General features: G+C 42.1%; 1 protein-coding gene across 1 annotated transcript in view; it reads left to right on the forward strand.

Moving 5' to 3' along the window:
* Positions 1-24029, forward strand: part of CDH5 (cadherin 5) — a 294784-nt gene that overhangs the window by 182829 nt on the left and 87926 nt on the right. Inside the window, exon 7 of the mRNA XM_086947719.1 lies at positions 16734-16978. Within this exon, the coding sequence (XP_086803845.1) occupies positions 16734-16978 (245 nt within the window). The remainder of the gene's footprint in view (positions 1-16733; positions 16979-24029) is intronic.

Genomic DNA, 24029 nt, shown 5'->3' on the forward strand with positions numbered 1-24029 from the left:
TCTCATGTTTGGCTTAATGATAACTGTCTGACCTCCCTTTTACCTGCGGGACCCACCAGGGATGCCCAATATCACCCCTCTTATTCGCTGTGGCATTGGTGCCATTCGCGGCCCAAATATGGCAACACCATGCCCACCGCGGTTTTGGATTCATGGTGTCGATGTATGCAGAAGATATGGCGGTGTATATTTGAAAACCACAGGAGAATCTCGCCCCAATGATTTATTAGATTATGCGCTTCGGCTGTACGATATATTACCCCTTCTCTGCGCCTCTTCCATGCTACAAATCTTAGAGCACATCCTTACCACTCCTTCATCGTGCAAATTAGTTATCCAACTATACTCCACAATGCAAGCCACATCGCCAATCCGGGTGCCAGCAGCGAGCACGCGGCCTAGGAGACTGGCACTGACCCTCCTATCATAGAAACCCAGTGGCTCTACTGCTGTGGCAAATCTGTGGCTCTCTCCCCTAATTATAGACTGGCTAATACACTTCAAGTTTCTCCACCTGGTCTACCACACTCCAATACAGCTCATTCACATGGGTTTGGTGACATATGTGTACTGCCTTTAGAAGTGCAGATTCTCAGGCTTCTTTCTTACACTTGGCATGGGACTGTCCATCAGTTGCAGACTACTAGGCTGTGGTATTCTCCACCATAGACAACATCACAGGTCACTTCCTACCACAGACCCCTTTGGTTGGCCTTCAGAGCTATGTAAAGGACATTACTGGCTGAAATGGCTGACTAACAGCCATGCTCCTAATCCTGGCCATGCACTGGGTAAGACAACCAGCCCCCATTGTGGAGGTTTAGCTACAAGACGCGTCATACTGTCAGGAGCAACTATCTACTTAATGGGAGCTCATGCTGCTGCACTATCATTCCAAGGACATTTTGAAACCTCTACTAAGCCTGCTACGACAAAGAGACAACCCCCCCCCTCCTGCCTGGAGTACGGTGTACTAGCACCCAGAGGTAACCTCCTCCACTCAGGCTCTAAACAGGGTTGCCCCTGAAATTGCAGCTGATCCCACACATCCACACTCTGACACAAGTGAATAGGTGGCTAGGTAATTTTGCTGTTACCTGTTTCTTAGAACTGGCCATGTCATGTATGGAAACTCTTGAGGTCCAGCCACTGAGTAGGTATTACTGAACTTGTGACTGTATCAACCTATGCTTCCCTTCCATTTCTTCCCCCTCTCCCATTTCTTGCTAATGTTACAGCAATGTGTTTACTGCAAATGTGAATAAAGAAATTGTATTATTAAAAAAAAATGGGGGAGGAAGGTAAAAAAGTTTGGGGGTGACCCTGCAGAGAGGGCCAGGTCTAACAGGGACCAAGAAAAGATTGGTGTGGAAGAGAAAGCTAGTACAGTCAATCCGGAAGATTGCCCTTCCAGCAAAAGATAGAGGCACCATGGGTTTTTATTGGTTTTAAGGATATAATACAGAGCTTGCCACTTACCCGGCTGGATGGCACAGACCCAGGTTTTCCACTTTCGTTTCATTTTATAAGGTAGGAACCAAAAGCAAGTGAATTGAAACTAAAATATTGGAATATCATGCACGCCAAAGTTCATGTTTAATTTAACTTTTAACAGTTATTGACTTTAACGGGCAATCAACCTGAACATATTATAGGGAATCTCACTCCAAGCTGTGTGCAGAACTGACTAATATTTTCCTACGTCCATATTTCAAAAACTATTTATCTCTCAAGCAGAGAGGGTCAGCACACAGCACAGTCTATCTTGGTTTTTCAGTGTCTCAATTAAATGCATTTGGGGTCTCCAATGTACATGCTGTGTTTCCCCACCACGACCAGTCACAATCATACAACCTTACATATTAATTGTACTAGCATTTACTCATCTAAGCAACATATTAAACTGTTAAAAAAGCACTGACCACAAGACGTTTGCTTTCTGCAGAAATTCTTTTCCTAGCCTTACATGATTGAAATATTTAACAAATGCATCAAATTACACAAATTAGGTTGCATTGTTAGCATTAGCCTTAACTTGGAAAGACAATTTGCAAAACCTTCCGCCAGTTATTGTGACTAGGATTGCCACATTTACCATAAGCATTCACTGTTTATCACAGAGGTATGTTCACTATCAGGTGAGATTGGACTGCCTGACTCTTAAAGGCATCCCCTTTCATTTTGAGTGTTACAGACAAAGGGCCATATGTATCAAGCTAATTAGCATTCGCAAAGGCCGAAATTCTGCGAATTTCGGCCTTTGCGAATGCTAATTTGACAAATGGTATGTATCAAACATGTTTGATGCAAAATAAGGAATAGCAAAATTTGCAATTCCTTATTTTGCGATTGCACTTAAGGAATCACAAATTTTGCATTCCTTAAATGCAATGTATCAAACAAAAAATATTCAAAAAATGCCATTAAGGAATCGCAAATTACCACCAACTTCTCGTTGGTGGTAATTTGCGAATTCTTTTCAAAAAGCTTTTTTCCAAAAAACAAAAGGTGCCATATGACGCCCATACATGCCCTTAGGGCATGTATGTGCGCCATATGCCCCCAAATGACTTTTTCAGGGGTGCAGCAGGGTGTTCTTGAGACACGAAACAAAACTACTTAGGGGAGGGTCTGAGGGCTGTTTAACGACTCATACTGGATACATGCCCCAATCATAAACCTATAACTACAAGAAGTATCCAGGAGTCAGTGTTTTGCTCGAGACTTACTCCTATGTGACTTGAGCTGTGCAAGTGCTAGTGTAAACCGACATTCAGTATGCAACTAAGGGCAGGAAAAATTCCCATCAGTTGCCGCTCTGTACCACCATTTTTTCATCATTTGGGGACTCCATACCATGGAGTTGGCACACAGAACTGGTCACACTGTGAGTGGTAGGTGGACCGTGTGAGTATGAAGACCGATGTGAGTGGTATTTTAAGAATGATGTCGGCAAGGTTTACACTTAAGGGAAGCAGTGCAGTGAGGGATATGTGAAGGTGTGTAAAATTAGGTGGACTCGAGTAGAAAAATAATTTATTGGTTTCTCTCGGACCCCTAAGATTAAAAATAAGTGCAAATGAGTAGATTTAACAATATATCTACATGCAAGTGGTCAACATGTTTCTGCATTTATCAGGAGTGTTCCCTATGCATTCTTCAGGACCATGGTTTTGCTACTGCTTGCTTACATATGTGAAAAATAAAAGTTAAAATGGAAAATTTCACCTGGAAAGCAGGTGTAGAATCTCCGCCACAGTCTAAAAACAAGTCACATAAGGAGAGACGAAAAGAGAAAAACACAACATAAATTATGGAATGCACTAACAACATTACGCTATTCCAGTGCTCACGGATATGCAAATAAGCACGAACATGGTAACACTCACCCAATACTTGTGGGGAAGGCGCCTCACCTCACCTGGCAGGAGCTCAGGTAGAAAAGGAGCACTGCTCTGTTTAGCAAAAGAACAATAACAGGGACATTCAACCGTGTCAGTAGGACTAAGCAAAAGAACTCGGTATGTAACAATGTATTCGGTGATAGACCGAGATAGCTACGTGTAACAATAAGGGCCGTAGTAGGATGTTCGATGCCCGTATTGTTGCTCGTGGAGGACTACCTAAGGCACTCACCTCTCCGTCAGTGTCTCCAAACGTCCCTCTGGGCTCTTCTGGGGAGGCACCGAGCAAGGGAAATGGGCGGGTATATCTGTGGAGAGTGCTGGGCGAGTGTGATGCATGATGGGAGTTGTAGTTCCTCGCTAGACGGTAAACAGTGGTGTTGGACTTTTTGAGGAAGACTAAGTGTAGTTATAGTGACATCCATGGAATGGGTTCATTGAGACCATCTTTGTCACTATTAAGTTTGTACACCCATTTTTGCTCAATTTTGAATAGGAATTTACCGACATCTGGACAATGATCGGGTATTATCGGTTGCTCTAAGATCGTCCATTGAAATTCACTCGGCCCATGTCCTTTCTCTAAAAAGTGTGCTGTTAATCGAGTAGCTTGTTTTCGACAGCGGACTGTGCTCTTATGTTCTCCAATTCTGATTTTTGTTTTGCGGGTTGTCATGCCGACGTACCTCTTTGAGCAGGGGCACGTGATCATGTAGATCGTGTTTTCGCTATTACAGTTGGTGAACCTGCGCTGCTGCCAGGGGCGCGATGTTCCAATGTCAACACTGGTGGTCCTTGTGGTTTGAGGGCATGCTGAGCAATTGCCACATGGATGATGTCCTTGCACAGGTGGCATATCCCATAATGTTCCGATTTGTCGGGGTGTTTTGTTTTTCGGTCTGGTATGGACCAGATGATCTCTTATGTTCGGTCCTCTCTTGAATGCAAAAAGGGGGGGTGGTAGAGTGTCTCCGCTGGTGTTCAGAATGGACCAGTGTTTAGTTATGATCTTACGAACTTCATTGGACCTTGTGTGGAACGTGTTCACAAAAGTCATCCTCTGGGTCTTCTCTTTTTGAATAGCAACCTCTAAGAGGGCCTCTCTATTATTATTAGAGGCTCTTTTCTTGGACTGGCGGATAATCCTCGCCGGATACTTCTTTTCTCGCAAGAATTTGGAGAGTGTCCCAGAATGTTTCTCGAATGATTCTTTTGTTGAGCAGTTTCTTTTCAATCTGAGAAATTGTCCAAATGGTAAATTTTCTCTTAGGGATCTCGGGTGGCAACTTTCAAAATTGAGCAACGAGTTGCGTGCCATCGGTTTTCTGTACAGTTCTGTGTTGAGCCCATCTTCTGTGACTACAATTAGGAGGTCAAGGAATGGCAATTCCCTTTTACTGCATTCCACAGTGAATTTCAGAAACTGGTTGCAGTTGTTTAACCAACCGTGGAATTCCTGAAGGCTGGTCTCAGTGCCTCTCCATACCACAAGGATATCGTCTATGTATCGCTTCCAGAGTCGGAGCGATACATAGTAAGGATTGTCCTGATGCAGGATTTTAGTTTGTTCTAAAGCATGGACGTACAGATTCGCCAAGCTTGGCGCAAAAACACTGCCCATGCTGGTGCCAGATGTCTGGAGGTAGATGTTATCCTCAAATTTGAAGTAGTTTTCCTTCATTGCTAGTTCTGCCAACTCCATGATGAATGAGACCGGAGTGATTGTTTGTAGGTCTCTCTGTTGGAGGATGTTGCCCACTACTTCCAAGGTTTCAGTTTGGGGGATAGATGTATATAGGGACTCTACATCAAAGGATACTAGTAGGTCCTGACTGGGGTCAAATTCTATAGTTGGTAGGAGTCGAAGTACATCTTTTGTGTCCTTTAGATAGGTGGGCATTTCTTTCACAATGGGATTAAGGAAAAAATCAACAAAGGTTGATAGAGGCTCCAGTATGGACCCAATTCCAGAGATGATGGGTCTGCCTGGTGGTGGTCTTTGGGGTTTGTGCACCTTTGGCAGACAGTAGAAATAGGGGATTGTGGGATGAGAGGTGCACAGAAATTGTCCTTCCTGAGGGGTAATCCATCCTTGCGATGTGGCCTCCTCTACCAGATGATTGATTCTGTTTTTTAATCTCTCAGTTGGATCATCTTTTAGAAGTTGATAGGATCTGTGGTCCTGTAATTGTCTCAAGCATTCCTGTCTGTAGGTGTCTTTGTCCAGGATGACGATACCTCCGCCCTTGTCTGCAGGCTTAATTATGATGGAATCGTTGGTCGTAAGTGCTTGCAGAGCTAATTTCTCTTTATTTGGTAGGTTAACATAGGATCTCGGTTTCTTTGTTTTGAACAGTAGGTCAATATCTGTTTCTACTGCCTCCTCGAAGGTTTGGACCCTTGTTGGTAATCCAATCGTAGTGGGATTGAAGGTGGAGGGTCTCTTCAAACCAGTGTTGGCAACAGATCCAATGTTGTCACCTGGATTTTGTTTTGCAAAAAAGTAGTGCAGTCTCACCTTTCTAAATAGTTTTGAGATCTCGATTTGGGTATTGAACTGGTCTCCTTCATGAGTGGCCACAAAACCAAGCCCTCGATTTAGGAGATTCTCTTCATCAATGGAGAGGACATGGGAGCTCAAATTAATCACGAGGCTGGGTGGTCGGTTATCCCGCTCGTTCCAGCTCCCTCTTGTGGTATCCTCTTGCCACTCCTCAGGTCCATGGTCGGTTGTTGTACCGGGGATGCCCAGCGTACTTGTGGTCCTTGTCCTTGTCCTTGTCTCCTCCTCCCTCTGTTGCTCCTCTGGCCATACCCTAAAAAAGGCTGCTGACCTTGGACTTGTTGTATTTGCGGTGGGAAGAAGGGATGTCCCATTGGAGGGAAATTGGGGCCATACATCCAGGGACCCGGTTGCCAATATTGTTGGAAATTATTTTGACCGAAGTTGTTGCCTCTGCGGCCTCTTCTGTTACCACGTCCTTTCGAAGGACCTCCGGTACCTCGTTGCGATGTATCTGAATCGCTGGAGTTATCATCCGAGCTGGAGGTGGCGTAGTTAGAGCCTCTTCGGCCTCCATTTTGATTGTACGTGGGTGGGACATATGAGTCACTAGTATATGGGTATACTTTTTCTCTGGAGAACTTGGCTAGGTCTTTTTTGAATTTCTCCATTTTCGTGAAGAGTATCGATTCCTTAAACTCGGTATTCTTCTTATTGGTATCGTCCTGTCCAGTTTTAAAGGCAGGGTTTTTTAGGGTTGTTTTGATTTTACCCTCTAGGAGTTGTATTTCAACCAATATTTTGTCAGCTACCCGTTTAGCCGTTTTGATGATTAGGACCAACCAGTCTCTGGTACACCGCCAGGCAATGAGAGACCAGTCTTTAAGGAATTCTTTATCATCCAAAAATAACCTTGGGCTATTGGTCACAATAAGACCTGATGGTGCACAGTTACCATGCAGGTATTGTGCCATTATGATGCCGTGTACCGTGGTTCTGGTGTGGGATTTTTTTAAAACCAGGATCTTGTTCCACCCCTCATCCGGAGTGTTTGTTACGAGGGGGGCATTCTCTAGCAGGCTAGGGTTTTCATCCAAAATATTTTGGATTTCCGCTTCCTCAAAAGCCAAACCACTGTTTGATGCCATTATACGTGTTTTTATCAATTGCCAAGTTCCTACGTAAAGGGAGTGTCCTGTGATTGAAACTTATCGTCAAAAACAGAGCTGGAAAACAGACAAAATATGCTGTTAGGATGACAGACAAAGAAAAACGTTTGCCTGTATTTTTCAAAAAGACCCACAGCTGAGGCTGTACACAATCACGAAACAAAACTACTTAGGGGAGGGTCTGAGGGCTGTTTAACGACTCATACTGGATACATGCCCCAATCATAAACCTATAACTACAAGAAGTATCCAGGAGTCAGTGTTTTGCTCGAGACTTACTCCTATGTGACTTGAGCTGTGCAAGTGCTAGTGTAAACCGACATTCAGTATGCAACTAAGGGCAGGAAAAATTCCCATCAGTTGCCGCTCTGTACCACCATTTTTTCATCATTTGGGGACTCCATACCATGGAGTTGGCACACAGAACTGGTCACACTGTGAGTGGTAGGTGGACCGTGTGAGTATGAAGACCGATGTGAGTGGTATTTTAAGAATGATGTCGGCAAGGTTTACACTTAAGGGAAGCAGTGCAGTGAGGGATATGTGAAGGTGTGTAAAATTAGGTGGACTCGAGTAGAAAAATAATTTATTGGTTTCTCTCGGACCCCTAAGATTAAAAATAAGTGCAAATGAGTAGATTTAACAATATATCTACATGCAAGTGGTCAACATGTTTCTGCATTTATCAGGAGTGTTCCCTATGCATTCTTCAGGACCATGGTTTTGCTACTGCTTGCTTACATATGTGAAAAATAAAAGTTAAAATGGAAAATTTCACCTGGAAAGCAGGTGTAGAATCTCCGCCACAGTCTAAAAACAAGTCACATAAGGAGAGACGAAAAGAGAAAAACACAACATAAATTATGGAATGCACTAACAACATTACGCTATTCCAGTGCTCACGGATATGCAAATAAGCACGAACATGGTAACACTCACCCAAGAACTCGGTATGTAGGTGCCTTAGGTAGTCCTCCACGAGCAACAATACGGGCATCGAACATCCTACTACGGCCCTTATTGTTACACGTAGCTATCTCGGTCTATCACCGAATACATTGTTACATACCGAGTTCTTTTGCTTAGTCCTACTGACACGGTTGAATGTCCCTGTTATTGTTCTTTTGCTAAACAGAGCAGTGCTCCTTTTCTACCTGAGCTCCTGCCAGGTGAGGTGAGGCGCCTTCCCCACAAGTATTGGGTGAGTGTTACCATGTTCGTGCTTATTTGCATATCCGTGAGCACTGGAATAGCGTAATGTTGTTAGTGCATTCCATAATTTATGTTGTGTTTTTCTCTTTTCGTCTCTCCTTATGTGACTTGTTTTTAGACTGTGGCGGAGATTCTACACCTGCTTTCCAGGTGAAATTTTCCATTTTAACTTTTATTTTTCACATATGTAAGCAAGCAGTAGCAAAACCATGGTCCTGAAGAATGCATAGGGAACACTCCTGATAAATGCAGAAACATGTTGACCACTTGCATGTAGATATATTGTTAAATCTACTCATTTGCACTTATTCTTAATCTTAGGGGTCCGAGAGAAACCAATAAATTATTTTTCTACTCGAGTCCACCTAATTTTACACACCTTCACATATCCCTCACTGCACTGCTTCCCTTAAGTGTAAACCTTGCCGACATCATTCTTAAAATACCACTCACATCGGTCTTCATACTCACACGGTCCACCTACCACTCACAGTGTGACCAGTTCTGTGTGCCAACTCCATGGTATGGAGTCCCCAAATGATGAAAAAATGGTGGTACAGAGCGGCAACTGATGGGAATTTTTCCTGCCCTTAGTTGCATACTGAATGTCGGTTTACACTAGCACTTGCACAGCTCAAGTCACATAGGAGTAAGTCTCGAGCAAAACACTGACTCCTGGATACTTCTTGTAGTTATAGGTTTATGATTGGGGCATGTATCCAGTATGAGTCGTTAAACAGCCCTCAGACCCTCCCCTAAGTAGTTTTGTTTCGTGATTGTGTACAGCCTCAGCTGTGGGTCTTTTTGAAAAATACAGGCAAACGTTTTTCTTTGTCTGTCATCCTAACAGCATATTTTGTCTGTTTTCCAGCTCTGTTTTTGACGATAAGTTTCAATCACAGGACACTCCCTTTACGTAGGAACTTGGCAATTGATAAAAACACGTATAATGGCATCAAACAGTGGTTTGGCTTTTGAGGAAGCGGAAATCCAAAATATTTTGGATGAAAACCCTAGCCTGCTAGAGAATGCCCCCCTCGTAACAAACACTCCGGATGAGGGGTGGAACAAGATCCTGGTTTTAAAAAAATCCCACACCAGAACCACGGTACACGGCATCATAATGGCACAATACCTGCATGGTAACTGTGCACCATCAGGTCTTATTGTGACCAATAGCCCAAGGTTATTTTTGGATGATAAAGAATTCCTTAAAGACTGGTCTCTCATTGCCTGGCGGTGTACCAGAGACTGGTTGGTCCTAATCATCAAAACGGCTAAACGGGTAGCTGACAAAATATTGGTTGAAATACAACTCCTAGAGGGTAAAATCAAAACAACCCTAAAAAACCCTGCCTTTAAAACTGGACAGGACGATACCAATAAGAAGAATACCGAGTTTAAGGAATCGATACTCTTCACGAAAATGGAGAAATTCAAAAAAGACCTAGCCAAGTTCTCCAGAGAAAAAGTATACCCATATACTAGTGACTCATATGTCCCACCCACGTACAATCAAAATGGAGGCCGAAGAGGCTCTAACTACGCCACCTCCAGCTCGGATGATAACTCCAGCGATTCAGATACATCGCAACGAGGTACCGGAGGTCCTTCGAAAGGACGTGGTAACAGAAGAGGCCGCAGAGGCAACAACTTCGGTCAAAATAATTTCCAACAATATTGGCAACCGGGTCCCTGGATGTATGGCCCCAATTTCCCTCCAATGGGACATCCCTTCTTCCCACCGCAAATACAACAAGTCCAAGGTCAGCAGCCTTTTTTAGGGTATGGCCAGAGGAGCAACAGAGGGAGGAGGAGACAAGGACAAGGACAAGGACCACAAGTACGCTGGGCATCCCCGGTACAACAACCGACCATGGACCTGAGGAGTGGCAAGAGGATACCACAAGAGGGAGCTGGAACGAGCGGGATAACCGACCACCCAGCCTCGTGATTAATTTGAGCTCCCATGTCCTCTCCATTGATGAAGAGAATCTCCTAAATCGAGGGCTTGGTTTTGTGGCCACTCATGAAGGAGACCAGTTCAATACCCAAATCGAGATCTCAAAACTATTTAGAAAGGTGAGACTGCACTACTTTTTTGCAAAACAAAATCCAGGTGACAACATTGGATCTGTTGCCAACACTGGTTTGAAGAGACCCTCCACCTTCAATCCCACTACGATTGGATTACCAACAAGGGTCCAAACCTTCGAGGAGGCAGTAGAAACAGATATTGACCTACTGTTCAAAACAAAGAAACCGAGATCCTATGTTAACCTACCAAATAAAGAGAAATTAGCTCTGCAAGCACTTACGACCAACGATTCCATCATAATTAAGCCTGCAGACAAGGGCGGAGGTATCGTCATCCTGGACAAAGACACCTACAGACAGGAATGCTTGAGACAATTACAGGACCACAGATCCTATCAACTTCTAAAAGATGATCCAACTGAGAGATTAAAAAACAGAATCAATCATCTGGTAGAGGAGGCCACATCGCAAGGATGGATTACCCCTCAGGAAGGACAATTTCTGTGCACCTCTCATCCCACAATCCCCTATTTCTACTGTCTGCCAAAGGTGCACAAACCCCAAAGACCACCACCAGGCAGACCCATCATCTCTGGAATTGGGTCCATACTGGAGCCTCTATCAACCTTTGTTGATTTTTTCCTTAATCCCATTGTGAAAGAAATGCCCACCTATCTAAAGGACACAAAAGATGTACTTCGACTCCTACCAACTATAGAATTTGACCCCAGTCAGGACCTACTAGTATCCTTTGATGTAGAGTCCCTATATACATCTATCCCCCAAACTGAAACCTTGGAAGTAGTGGGCAACATCCTCCAACAGAGAGACCTACAAACAATCACTCCGGTCTCATTCATCATGGAGTTGGCAGAACTAGCAATGAAGGAAAACTACTTCAAATTTGAGGATAACATCTACCTCCAGACATCTGGCACCAGCATGGGCAGTGTTTTTGCGCCAAGCTTGGCGAATCTGTACGTCCATGCTTTAGAACAAACTAAAATCCTGCATCAGGACAATCCTTACTATGTATCGCTCCGACTCTGGAAGCGATACATAGACGATATCCTTGTGGTATGGAGAGGCACTGAGACCAGCCTTCAGGAATTCCACGGTTGGTTAAACAACTGCAACCAGTTTCTGAAATTCACTGTGGAATGCAGTAAAAGGGAATTGCCATTCCTTGACCTCCTAATTGTAGTCACAGAAGATGGGCTCAACACAGAACTGTACAGAAAACCGATGGCACGCAACTCGTTGCTCAATTTTGAAAGTTGCCACCCGAGATCCCTAAGAGAAAATTTACCATTTGGACAATTTCTCAGATTGAAAAGAAACTGCTCAACAAAAGAATCATTCGAGAAACATTCTGGGACACTCTCCAAATTCTTGCGAGAAAAGAAGTATCCGGCGAGGATTATCCGCCAGTCCAAGAAAAGAGCCTCTAATAATAATAGAGAGGCCCTCTTAGAGGTTGCTATTCAAAAAGAGAAGACCCAGAGGATGACTTTTGTGAACACGTTCCACACAAGGTCCAATGAAGTTCGTAAGATCATAACTAAACACTGGTCCATTCTGAACACCAGCGGAGACACTCTACCACCCCCCCTTTTTGCATTCAAGAGAGGACCGAACATAAGAGATCATCTGGTCCATACCAGACCGAAAAACAGAACACCCCGACAAATCGGAACATTATGGGATATGCCACCTGTGCAAGGACATCATCCATGTGGCAATTGCTCAGCATGCCCTCAAACCACAAGGACCACCAGTGTTGACATTGGAACATCGCGCCCCTGGCAGCAGCGCAGGTTCACCAACTGTAATAGCGAAAACACGATCTACATGATCACGTGCCCCTGCTCAAAGAGGTACGTCGGCATGACAACCCGCAAAACAAAAATCAGAATTGGAGAACATAAGAGCACAGTCCGCTGTCGAAAACAAGCTACTCGATTAACAGCACACTTTTTAGAGAAAGGACATGGGCCGAGTGAATTTCAATGGACGATCTTAGAGCAACCGATAATACCCGATCATTGTCCAGATGTCGGTAAATTCCTATTCAAAATTGAGCAAAAATGGGTGTACAAACTTAATAGTGACAAAGATGGTCTCAATGAACCCATTCCATGGATGTCACTATAACTACACTTAGTCTTCCTCAAAAAGTCCAACACCACTGTTTACCGTCTAGCGAGGAACTACAACTCCCATCATGCATCACACTCGCCCAGCACTCTCCACAGATATACCCGCCCATTTCCCTTGCTCGGTGCCTCCCCAGAAGAGCCCAGAGGGACGTTTGGAGACACTGACGGAGAGGTGAGTGCCTTAGGTAGTCCTCCACGAGCAACAATACGGGCATCGAACATCCTACTACGGCCCTTATTGTTACACGTAGCTATCTCGGTCTATCACCGAATACATTGTTACATACCGAGTTCTTTTGCTTAGTCCTACTGACACGGTTGAATGTCCCTGTTATTGTTCTTTTGCTAAACAGAGCAGTGCTCCTTTTCTACCTGAGCTCCTGCCAGGTGAGGTGAGGCGCCTTCCCCACAAGTATTGGGTGAGTGTTACCATGTTCGTGCTTATTTGCATATCCGTGAGCACTGGAATAGCGTAATGTTGTTAGTGCATTCCATAATTTATGTTGTGTTTTTCTCTTTTCGTCTCTCCTTATGTGACTTGTTTTTAGACTGTGGCGGAGATTCTACACCTGCTTTCCAGGTGAAATTTTCCATTTTAACTTTTATTTTTCACATATGTAAGCAAGCAGTAGCAAAACCATGGTCCTGAAGAATGCATAGGGAACACTCCTGATAAATGCAGAAACATGTTGACCACTTGCATGTAGATATATTGTTAAATCTACTCATTTGCACTTATTTTTAATCTTAGGGGTCCGAGAGAAACCAATAAATTATTTTTCTACTCGAGTCCACCTAATTTTACACACCTTCACATATCCCTCACTGCACTGCTTCCCTTAAGTGTAAACCTTGCCGACATCATTCTTAAAATACCACTCACATCGGTCTTCATACTCACACGGTCCACCTACCACTCACAGTGTGACCAGTTCTGTGTGCCAACTCCATGGTATGGAGTCCCCAAATGATGAAAAAATGGTGGTACAGAGCGGCAACTGATGGGAATTTTTCCTGCCCTTAGTTGCATACTGAATGTCGGTTTACACTAGCACTTGCACAGCTCAAGTCACATAGGAGTAATGTTCTTGAGACACCCCTGCACCCTTGAAGAAATTCCTAATTTGCGATTAGCTAATTGCTAATCGCAAATTGCACCTTCATTCCTATGGGCCTCCTGGCCCATGGAAATGAATGGGTACTTTGCGATTAGCAATTTGCTAATCGCAAATTAGGAATGGTAAAGAATCGCTATTTAATAGCGATTTTGTACATACATACTGTTTTGCGAATTCCAAATAGCGATTCCTTAAAATTCGCTATTTGGAATTCGCTAAACGGAAGTATGATGCATATGGCCCAAAATCTTTAGTTCAATTTTATCTCAAATGTTACATCCCTTTTTAATGCATGCTTCACTCTTCATTCTTTCAGTACTCATTCAGAAGCCCCAACCTCATTTTGAATGGACTATTTTCTATTATTCATTGTGACTGATATTCCTACCCACACAGACACTCTTCATTCATTTAAACCCTGAGAACACTTTCCTTCTGTACTCGGTCTACACTCATACTAGAAAAGGCCTGCATAATTTCAAAGTAACATTGAGTGTGAAGGCCAAATATCCTTGATCCTGCTGTAATTGTCTTCATTGTTTCTGTGAGAGCTCTGATGGAGTGGGGATCCTTGAATCTCAATCTTTTAGCAATGTTGTCATAGAGATTCCCCACTGGTCATATGGACCTTTGATTGTTGACTTGAAGAGTAAGAAAGAAGCTAACATCAGCAAAGATTTTCAAATACTGTGAATCCAATGCGACTCCACAGAAATGACAGAGAGGATGTTGTTTCAACAAGATGATGGACGGAGTGTTGAAACTTTTCAACCACTCAGCCCCAGTCAAGAGATCTGGGTTGAATCCATAGTTTTTTTGCTCACTATGCCATCCCTTTTTGGTCCCAGCAATATTCAAATCAGTCTTGACCCTGTTCCTCATGGGAGCAGTCCAGCCCGAACTGCCAGGCCATAATTTAAGCATGAACGAAACTTCTAGTAGCCTCTTGATAACAGTTCCAAGCAAACAGATCAATCAGGAAAACTCATTCTAGGGGAGCCGGTAAACTCTCCAGTTTCCCAATACTAAGTAAAAGAGCAACTATCTGGAAGACCTTGAATGTAAAATTGGTACATTCTGTCTCGTACAGGAGGATCCCTCCCACTGTCTCAGTCTTCATGTCCAAAGACAACTTCTCATTAGACTCCAGCTACCTATCAGTCTATTACAATAAGCCTATTCCAGCTAACGAGCTGGAATAGACACCTGCAGACACCTGCAGAGAAGAGAAAATCAAGACACTTTCAATTAATTATATCACGTTAAATACATGTTACTCAGGCATGGTTGCAAGTTGGGCAACCTTGGCATCAAAGAGGGCTATCAAACAGGTAAGGATAGCAGGAGTTGATATATTGATTACATTTTGAATATATGTGTGTCTCTTGTTAATAGTAAATGTAGCCACTTACTGTTTTATAATACAGTGCACACGATAACTATGGTTATCGTATACTGCGTATAAATGAGGCACAAGCTCATAAAGCACTAAATTTGTGCTCCACCAGCTCTGTGCAGGTGTACCCTATCCGTCACTTAACCTTCTGGTCAGGGATGCTGGGGAAGGCCTGATGAGGCATAACCTGCCATTTGTAATCAATGTGAAGAGCTTGCTCCCGCCTACTTCCTTTTCATCAATAAGGCAGTAGATTTCTCACACATATTTTGTGTTCATTTTTGGGAAACTGCGGACACAATGTATTTATTGCCATTGCAATTGGCCTGCAAACAAGTATCCTTCCATCCCTGGTTTTGGTTATAGCTCAGCTCTCATTATGCCTTCTATTCAATTTTATTGTAATCTCAAATTAGTCGGACTGCTTACATTTTACCTTTTGTTTATTGGTGCAGTGACAGTCATCCTTCGCTGAAACGTAGAAAATTCACTTCATTTTTCCTATGCTAGGCCTTCTTTCGCATCTACTTCTCAGAGTTGCTGTGATAGGCCGGTTCGAAAGGAAAAATCTTTTTATTGTTACTTCAAGAGCCCCCATGTAGATACTCAACTTTCACTTGTGATTGGGAGGAGGTTAATCTAACATAATTTCCATTGGTTTCAAGTACTGTTGAACATTTGGAAACCTTTGCTTACTTTTTCACTGACAAAAGAGAAACATCACAGATAGTCATTTAAAGGATAGGATTTAGACCAGTGGTTCTTAACTTGTGGGCTGCGGAATCCTGGGGTCTGCAAAGCTTACTCAAGGGGTCCTTGACTGTTTATAACATTTAATGACATTAGCAGATTAATAATGTGCATACAGATAGAAATGCAAAATTGAAAACTGAACGTTTTCAAATACTCTGTAAACATGAAAGAATTTGAAATTGGAGGCTAAACATTAAGTTGGAGCCCTCATCTTTATTTGAAGGAGAAAACAGAATCTAGTATGAAGAATGTGTGGCCTCAATTGATGCAGCACCGGAATGCACCAATAAAAAAGAATGGAGTAGGAAGAAAAAATACAAAGTGATCTGCTGGAGTCTAGAATATTGCTTTGTATTTTGGAAATAAAATAACATTTTGAAAACCTTCAACTTTTCCAGTAAACTTCAAATTTAGTTTTTGCCTTATTCTTTGGTTGTGAATTAAATACAATATTGAATAATTTGTGTATGTATTTGATGTACAATGTTTTCAGTATTTTTTGTACAATATTTTGTGGTTTGAATCCCAGAAACTGCTTTAGCAGTGGTTCCTGACTTCCAGTAATGATTCAGTGGAGATCCACAGATATCAAAAAGTTAAGAACCACCGATTTACAATAATTCAGGGCTATATAAATAATGTATCTCCTTAATTCTAAATTAAGTAGTGCATCACTCATTTGTAATTATTCAGTTTGTATGTCAAGTATAATACATTTCCTACAACCTGTTTTGATTGCCTGTCTTCACCCAAAGATCAAGTTTCATTGGAAAGAGTTGTAAAATCTCTTTTGCATGCCATTCATCTGGCCCCATTCCCCAACCCCTTGTTTATATAATTTCCCTAAACATCTTACCTAGTGCCAAGATGTTATTGTACCCACCAGATCAAAACCATTAGAGTCACACTTTCATCTAATTTAATTCCATTTTCTTTATCCTAAAACTGAAAAATGCAACATCAAAATTTACATCTTTTTCAGCCTTTAGACTTTGAGAAAATACAGCAGTACAGATTCAATGTTGAAGCAACTGATCCAACAATCCATCGCGGAGGAGGTCCAAAGATGAAGAGCTCCACAGAGATAATCATCGATGTCCTGGATGTGGATGAACCGCCTGTTTTTAGTCAACCATCGTACCATTTTGAAGTCAAAGAAAATATGCCAAGCACAATTATTGGCTACGTTTCTGCGAAAGATCCTGATGCAGCAAACAGAAATATCAAGTGAGTAAAACCTTTAAATCACTGGTTGAGATTTGAGATTTAAAGTACATATGAGAACCTTTTTGAATTTCATAGTTTTAGGTGTTCTTTACCAATATATATATACTAGCAGCCAGCCCCAGCGTTGCCTGGGGCAGAAGGGGGCTGGGGGCAGCATTTCAGGCTTGCACGCACTCCCGCCCCGGACCCCGCCCGCCACAGCATTGTCCATGTCCCGGAGCCTGAGCCTTACCTCAGCCGCCGTTGTTCAGGGCCAACCTCCCGTCCCCATCACCCTCCCGCCCCGACCCCCTCCCGCCCGTGTCCCAGAGAGCCTGGGCCTTACCTCAGCCGCCGGTCCCGCTCCAGGCGCTTTTCCTCCTATAATTCACCGTTTGCTACCTCCCGCTCCCGCGCATGAAGCAGCGCCAGTCACTCCAGGACTCACCCCCGTCCGCGCTCTAAGGGTTTGTTTGGTCCTGCTCCAGGCGCCCCGCCCGCACAGGCCGCCACTTCGCCCAGCAGCAAGCAGGGCCGCGGCAGTCCTCCCAGCAGGTCGCGATCTTCCATCAATGGGCACGATCCGCAGAGATGCACAGCCTCGGACCCCCAGGGCAGCACGTTTCGCCGCCATTTCAGGAAGTGTTGCCAGGGAGCGCAAATGATCTCCGCACGCACGTGGGCACGATCCGCAGAGCTGCACAGCCTCGGACACCCCGGGCAGCACGATTCGCCGTCATTTCAGGAAGTGTTGCCAGGGAGCGCAAATTATGTCATCAAGCAGACGTCACGTCCGGCGCTACTTGCAAGGGACTACTTTATTTTTATTTCAAAAATTTTTAAACAACGTATATTTTTTATTTTTAATAGCCTATGTCCTTCTGCTTGCCCTGAGGTTTTCAAAGATGTCTTGGGTGTTTGGATTGGTGGTGTACTTTTCGAGTTTACCTGGGTCAAAGGACACAGTTCTCTCTTTATAATAGTAGTATAGATATATATGCCCAAATGCAAATATTTATTAATTTATTATTTATTTAGTATTTATGTTTTGGATGTAGTGAAGTATATGTGCTAGCATCCCTTTTGGAAAACTGATAGCAATATGGCATCTGAAAATAGATGCAAACCCTGCTCTTTCGGGGATTCTTCTCCTTTTTGGGAATTTTATTCAGTTCTAGGGTACTTTTGAATCTTTAGCAATATATTCATGTGTTCACCATGTGGTACACGATGCCCTAAAACTAAAGCACCATAATGTAACGTAGATTATTATGTATTCTTTTTGGGGGGTTTCACATGCCCATCTTACCAAAAGTATAAATACTAAAAAGCTCCCCAAAAAAGTTTCTAATGCTATATTTTCAAAATAGGACATGAATTGCAGTAATTTGACAGGATTCATGCAAAATCGTTTCTCTCGTAATGAACACTCCAAAAGAAAGAGGGAACCATTAGAGGAAAGATGTCAGGGCTGACAAAAGCGAAATGGAATGTTAAAGTAAAACAAGCATTGGCAAAGCCAATAGATTTTGCCTGTGACACTAGGAATAGACCTAGTTACTTTGCCAAAGCTTGGATCGTTTTGGTTTTTCCCTTTTTTGTGGGGAAACCTGTGGTAATGTGGCCACTGCACATGCACACACATGGGTGGCCATCTTGGAACGTTTTAAAATCCACTAAAAGATGATTGGCCTTTGATGGAAGGGCATGCAGAGCCAGGGAATGAGGGATAGAGTTTAAAAAAACAGGAGGTTGAAGGATGGCAAACAGCTATATATAGGAGAGTATCAGAACAATGAAAGAGAGGGATAGAAAATAGCCTGCATGCATTACAATGCAAGATCCCAAAGATACAGCTTCTTAGCCAATTAAATCATGGTGCAACAACAATGCTCCTCTGTGTGGGCTTAAGTCAAGATTAGGGAGGCAAGCCATCTACTGAGAAGCAGGGAGCAGAGATAGACATGAAAGCTATTGACTCATGAGCAGCTGGCTGAACCAAGCTCCCTATGGGTATTCTATTGAAGCCAGTAGGTCTCCCACAAAAATAAGAAAAGCTCTCTGTAGGCAAAACCTGAAAAGAAAGGAGTGTTAAGCTGACGAAGTTGTAGTGCATGATAAGATGAGTAAATAGAGGTAGGATGGCACTCACTATTGGAAAATAAAATCAGTGCTAATGTAATATGTTTTATATCTTAAGAGTTTCCATATGCAACTTATTGTTGGCATTTGGGTTTCATTGAGAGTTGACATGTTGCACAGCACTGGGAACACAAACAATATCTGTAAATTGGCAGATATTCATTACTTCTGTCGAAACATCAAAGTTGTATGATGATTTTTTCTTCCTTTAGGCATTAAGCTTTCACAGACACAAACAGTTGCAGGGTTTTGGTTAGGAAGTGGTGACGCAGGTGTAGTCAAATTAAAGAGCAGGGTCTTAGTCCATTGCTTAAACAAGAAAATACTGTCCCCTACTCTTTATTCACTAAAGCAACACCTGAACCTGTTTTTCGTCAATGAAAACAAGAGATCAGCACTCATAATCCTTGATCCTTTAGCTTCTAACAACACCATGGACCATAATACTGTATATTGTTGAGAAGATTGCCGAGATATGGGGTGGACTATCGGGTGCCCTGGAATGGATTTGATCTTTCCTCAATAAATAAAGCCAAAACTATGACTTTGACCATTTCAAACATCTTTCCATAGTGCTATTGAAATGCACCCCTCTGGCTCAGTCCCTCGGGCAGAATCAGGCAAACTTTCCATAAAACACTGACACCCCACATCGAGTTCCAGCTGGGAAAGATACTAACATCGCCACACGCTTGGACCACACCATCACTTGGGAAAAGAGTTTCCTGTGCATGAAAGGAATTCAGCCTGAAATCTCAGCCATAAGAGGAGCTGATGATGCCCTGTTGCCATTCAATTGCATCCATAACCATGGCTTAATCTCATTAACCAAGGAATTTGGGACATATTTTCAATTCTGAGCTCTTTTATTTCTCAAGTCAGTATGATGGTCAAGGACATTCACTTGCATCTTTCAATTGTCATCAACATTCTTTTATTTATCTAAAAAGACTATCAGGTTGCAATGAAGAAACAGCTGGTAATAGTAAGTCTGGGTTAATGCAACATTGTCTACATTGGCATCATGAAGAACCTCATTATTAGGGTACAAAACTCTAAAACCAGGATGATAATTATGCCTGAACCAGTGGAAAAGAAGCCCCATAAAACAAGCTTTTGAAGCACCCGACTGGCTCCTGGGGGATTCAAGGATCAAATTCAAAGTCCTTTGAAGCAAATACAAGAGCTACTGGAAAAATAACCTTGATATCTTCAAAAATAGTACTTTATTTTGAGCCAAACGGGATCCTGTGCTCAGCCACTGCACGTCAGATCATCCAAAGAGTCTCAATGTGAATAAGTATGGAGAAACACCTGTAGGAATTCAAGTTTTGTTACCCAAGAATATTAGACTGTGGCTTGCTTTCAATTGCGGAATTCTACCTTCCCCTTCCTCACACTGTTTTTTTGTTTTCAGCCATAGAACTCTAGAGTAAGGGAAAAGCACCACACAGTGAAAACTATCCAACAAGTAGTTCGATAAATGTTGGATCCAAAAATGGACTAGTACCTTATATAGGGAAAGCAAACACTATCAAATGTGGTTATATTAAATAAGACAGTTTTGAGGTCTCGAGTTTCTTGTTTCACAAAAATATGATTGAAATTAACATATAATGGTATGTTGCAGGAATTTCTGTTGGTGCAGTAATGAAAACTGAGCTCAGTTCTGATCATCAAAGTATATTTACCTAATTTTATCCTATAGATAATAATTCGCTGAAGTGTAGAAATTAGCATTACGTGCAGTATTGTAGTATACTTGTGGAACTAACTGGAGGGGTTATCTACAAATGGAATTTAGGACTGAATTGTGAGTTTGATGGCTGATACTCCAGCCATCAAGGTGGCAGAGGACAATGCCTCCGCCATCAATCCCAGCTGTCATATCTGTACATTGAAAGGATCTTCCTACAAAACAAAAGGGTGGATAAACCCTTGTTGTTCAGATTGTCAATCATGCAACTTTTTTGTTTGTTTTTTTAGAAACAAACTCACAAAGCAGGAGTTTAATTTTGAAAAATAAAAACTATTGACCTCTCTAATGACTCCACACCTGTGGAGGTCGCTTCCAGGGAGTAGAGGGATCAATATTATTTTTTTCTTTATACTACTGCCACTATTTAACTGGTGATGACAAACAGAAAAGACAGACATTACACTTTCCACTCTAAATAGAGCATGAGGTGTAATGTCCTACTGACCAAGCGTTTGGTGGGCAGGAGAGGTCACTGCATTTTCTATATCCTCTCTGCCAAACTTTAAATGGACCCTCCAGAAATATTGCTACATATGTCTTAAGAAATATAATATGTCTGAAATCTTCACTGCCCTAAATATTTTGAAGATGGCTAAAGTTTCTTTGGACTCTATTGACTAATTGGGAGCAGTTTTATCAGTAGCAAAAATCTTCGAGGGCCATTGCAACATGGGGTAAAGTAATAAATATGTATCTCTATCACAAATCAGAATAAAATACCATAGCTCGTTCAAGAATTGTTTTAGTCAATGTTTCTTGCACTGAAATTTCTCTCTTATGCGGATTGCCAACCAGAAAACCTCCTTACATGTCTGACTAGCTGAGAAAATAATTCCCATTCTAACCAATCAGCCCACCTGAGACCTGGGATCTGCAATGATAATTCATAAAATATTATACATATTAATAAACAGCACATCTACTACCAGTTACAAATAGATTGATACGACCCTCATGCAACCAGAACAGTAGGTGTGGCAAGAATATTTATATCTTTTGATAATGTTACATACAACGTCTTTCTGCATTGGCAGTATGAGTGCAAGAGAAGACTTAAAAGACATGATTCACCGAATAATGATGCCAAAAAGAAATGAGAGATCTAAGATATTGGGCTTTACTTCCTCAAGCATGAAGAGTTGACCCTAGTCCACAAGTGATAGAACATATTTACACATGTATTTTTCATACATTTAGATAATTGATTATTGGTGCTTTGATGTGAAAGGTTCATTTGCGTACAAGATGGGAGTAAAATGGTGTGGAAAACCTCACACAAAACAGAATGTAAAATGGGGTTTTGTTTTTTGTTATTGTTACACACCACATGCTTTGCTGTATATCAAAATGATCCAGCATTGTGCATGGAGTCGGCAAATGCATAAAAGGCCTAAAAATACACTTTTGCTCAAGAAAATAGGCCCTGAGAGGGATTATTCCACTCTGCAACATTTAGCAGTACACAATAGCTAGGAATAATTTATGGGCGTATGACCTTGTACAGTTCCATATCAAAGAAGTCAGAACAATCTAAAAAAAGAGCTTCCGAAACGAGAATGAGGGTATTGTTTAACTGTGCTTTTTGGCAAATACAGTAGCCGGGAAGAGCGAGCTCCTCCTTGCTCAACAGATCGTCATATATGAAAAAGATATGTGTTTGAGGTCGGGTATGAAAGATGAACTTGTTGCTAGATGGATGCTGACAGACAAGTCCTGACTTCAGGCCTAGTGGCTTAAAGATAGGGACATTCCCTGCTCCTCCTCTGCGACACTAGCCAGAAAGAGCCTCCACTGGCTTCCTATAGAGCATCGTATCTCCTTTAAAATCATTTGTCTAGTGCATAGGGCCCTGAAAGCTGGAACATCTGATGGGCTGGGATCACTTCTCTCTGGCTATGTCCCCAGCAGATGTTTGCGCTCATCACAACAGAATCTTTTGGTGATCCCTCGGACTAAGAAGACCAGATGGGGAGGAAGAGCCTTCTCTACAGTTGCCCCGCGTCTTTGGAATGCACTTCCATTGGAACTTAAGTCCTTATCCTCACTGCCCCTCTTTAAAAAGGCCCTCAAAACATGGTGTTTCAAGAAAGCGTACCAGTAATCAGCTCTCGGGACATGTAAATAATTTTGGGTTAGGCGCCTTGATGCCCATTGGACTTAGTCAGCGCGATATAAATTTATTTTCATTTCATTTCATTTTCATTTCATTTCATTCATTTCATGGCACAGCACATTGAAACAAAATAGGGTATTTGTATATGAGCTATTAGTAACTTAGGAAGAGTTATGAATAATTGAGTAGGGACAGGTAAGGGAATATGATTGGGATGTATTTAGGCATTCACCCTTCTACTATTTTGTCCACTAAGTTGATTATAATTATTGTGGTCGTTCTTGTTCATATGATTTGATGAAGAACAGTATGTAATAAATAAAAGTGTATAGTAAAATACCAATACGTGTGTGCATACTAATGTTGGGGGTTGAGGTGGAGCAATATACAATCACTGTAAATCAGAGCTCTCCGACAGATTTTTCTGACTCGAATACTATCCATAAGATAATAAGTCTAGGAAGGGTAAAAAAATGCATGTCAAATTTCCTTTGATCTGAAAAGTCTGTACTTCTCTTTTGAGGCCTAGGAAATCTATTGGATGTTACTCTGATAACTTCAAGACAGATCACATCATATATGTCCATTCTATAACCGGGAGACTTTGACTTATTCACAACTTGTATCGCGAGTAAGATAAGACAAAAGGATTCCAACACAATGTTACCTTGTTTCTAGCATTATTTCAAGTGTAATAAATGTAGACTAACAAGTTGTACCCCAAATGTGGAAAACCCAAATTTTAAACCTATGAACCCTTCATTTAAAATGTCATTCACAATGTGTAACTTAATCGATGTACACTGCAAGCGTATTTCATTTAGTTTGTTGGATCAGTTATGTGTATCGTCCTGTACTTATTGCCATCTTGCAAAGTTGGTTGACATGGCACGATACAAATCAACACAGTCCAGTCAATTTCAATCCATTTAGTCCAATCCAATATGTTATGAATCCCAAAAGGCAACAACTCATGATCACCAGTGGATGTTGGTATTTCCGTCTTGGCCATCTCTATACATTAAAGAGAAATGGCTGCTGGAGTGACGCGCAAAGCA

Source organism: Lissotriton vulgaris, chromosome 12, assembly GCF_964263255.1.
Source record: "Lissotriton vulgaris chromosome 12, aLisVul1.2, whole genome shotgun sequence".
In the NCBI taxonomy this organism is placed as follows: Eukaryota; Metazoa; Chordata; class Amphibia; order Caudata; family Salamandridae; genus Lissotriton; species Lissotriton vulgaris.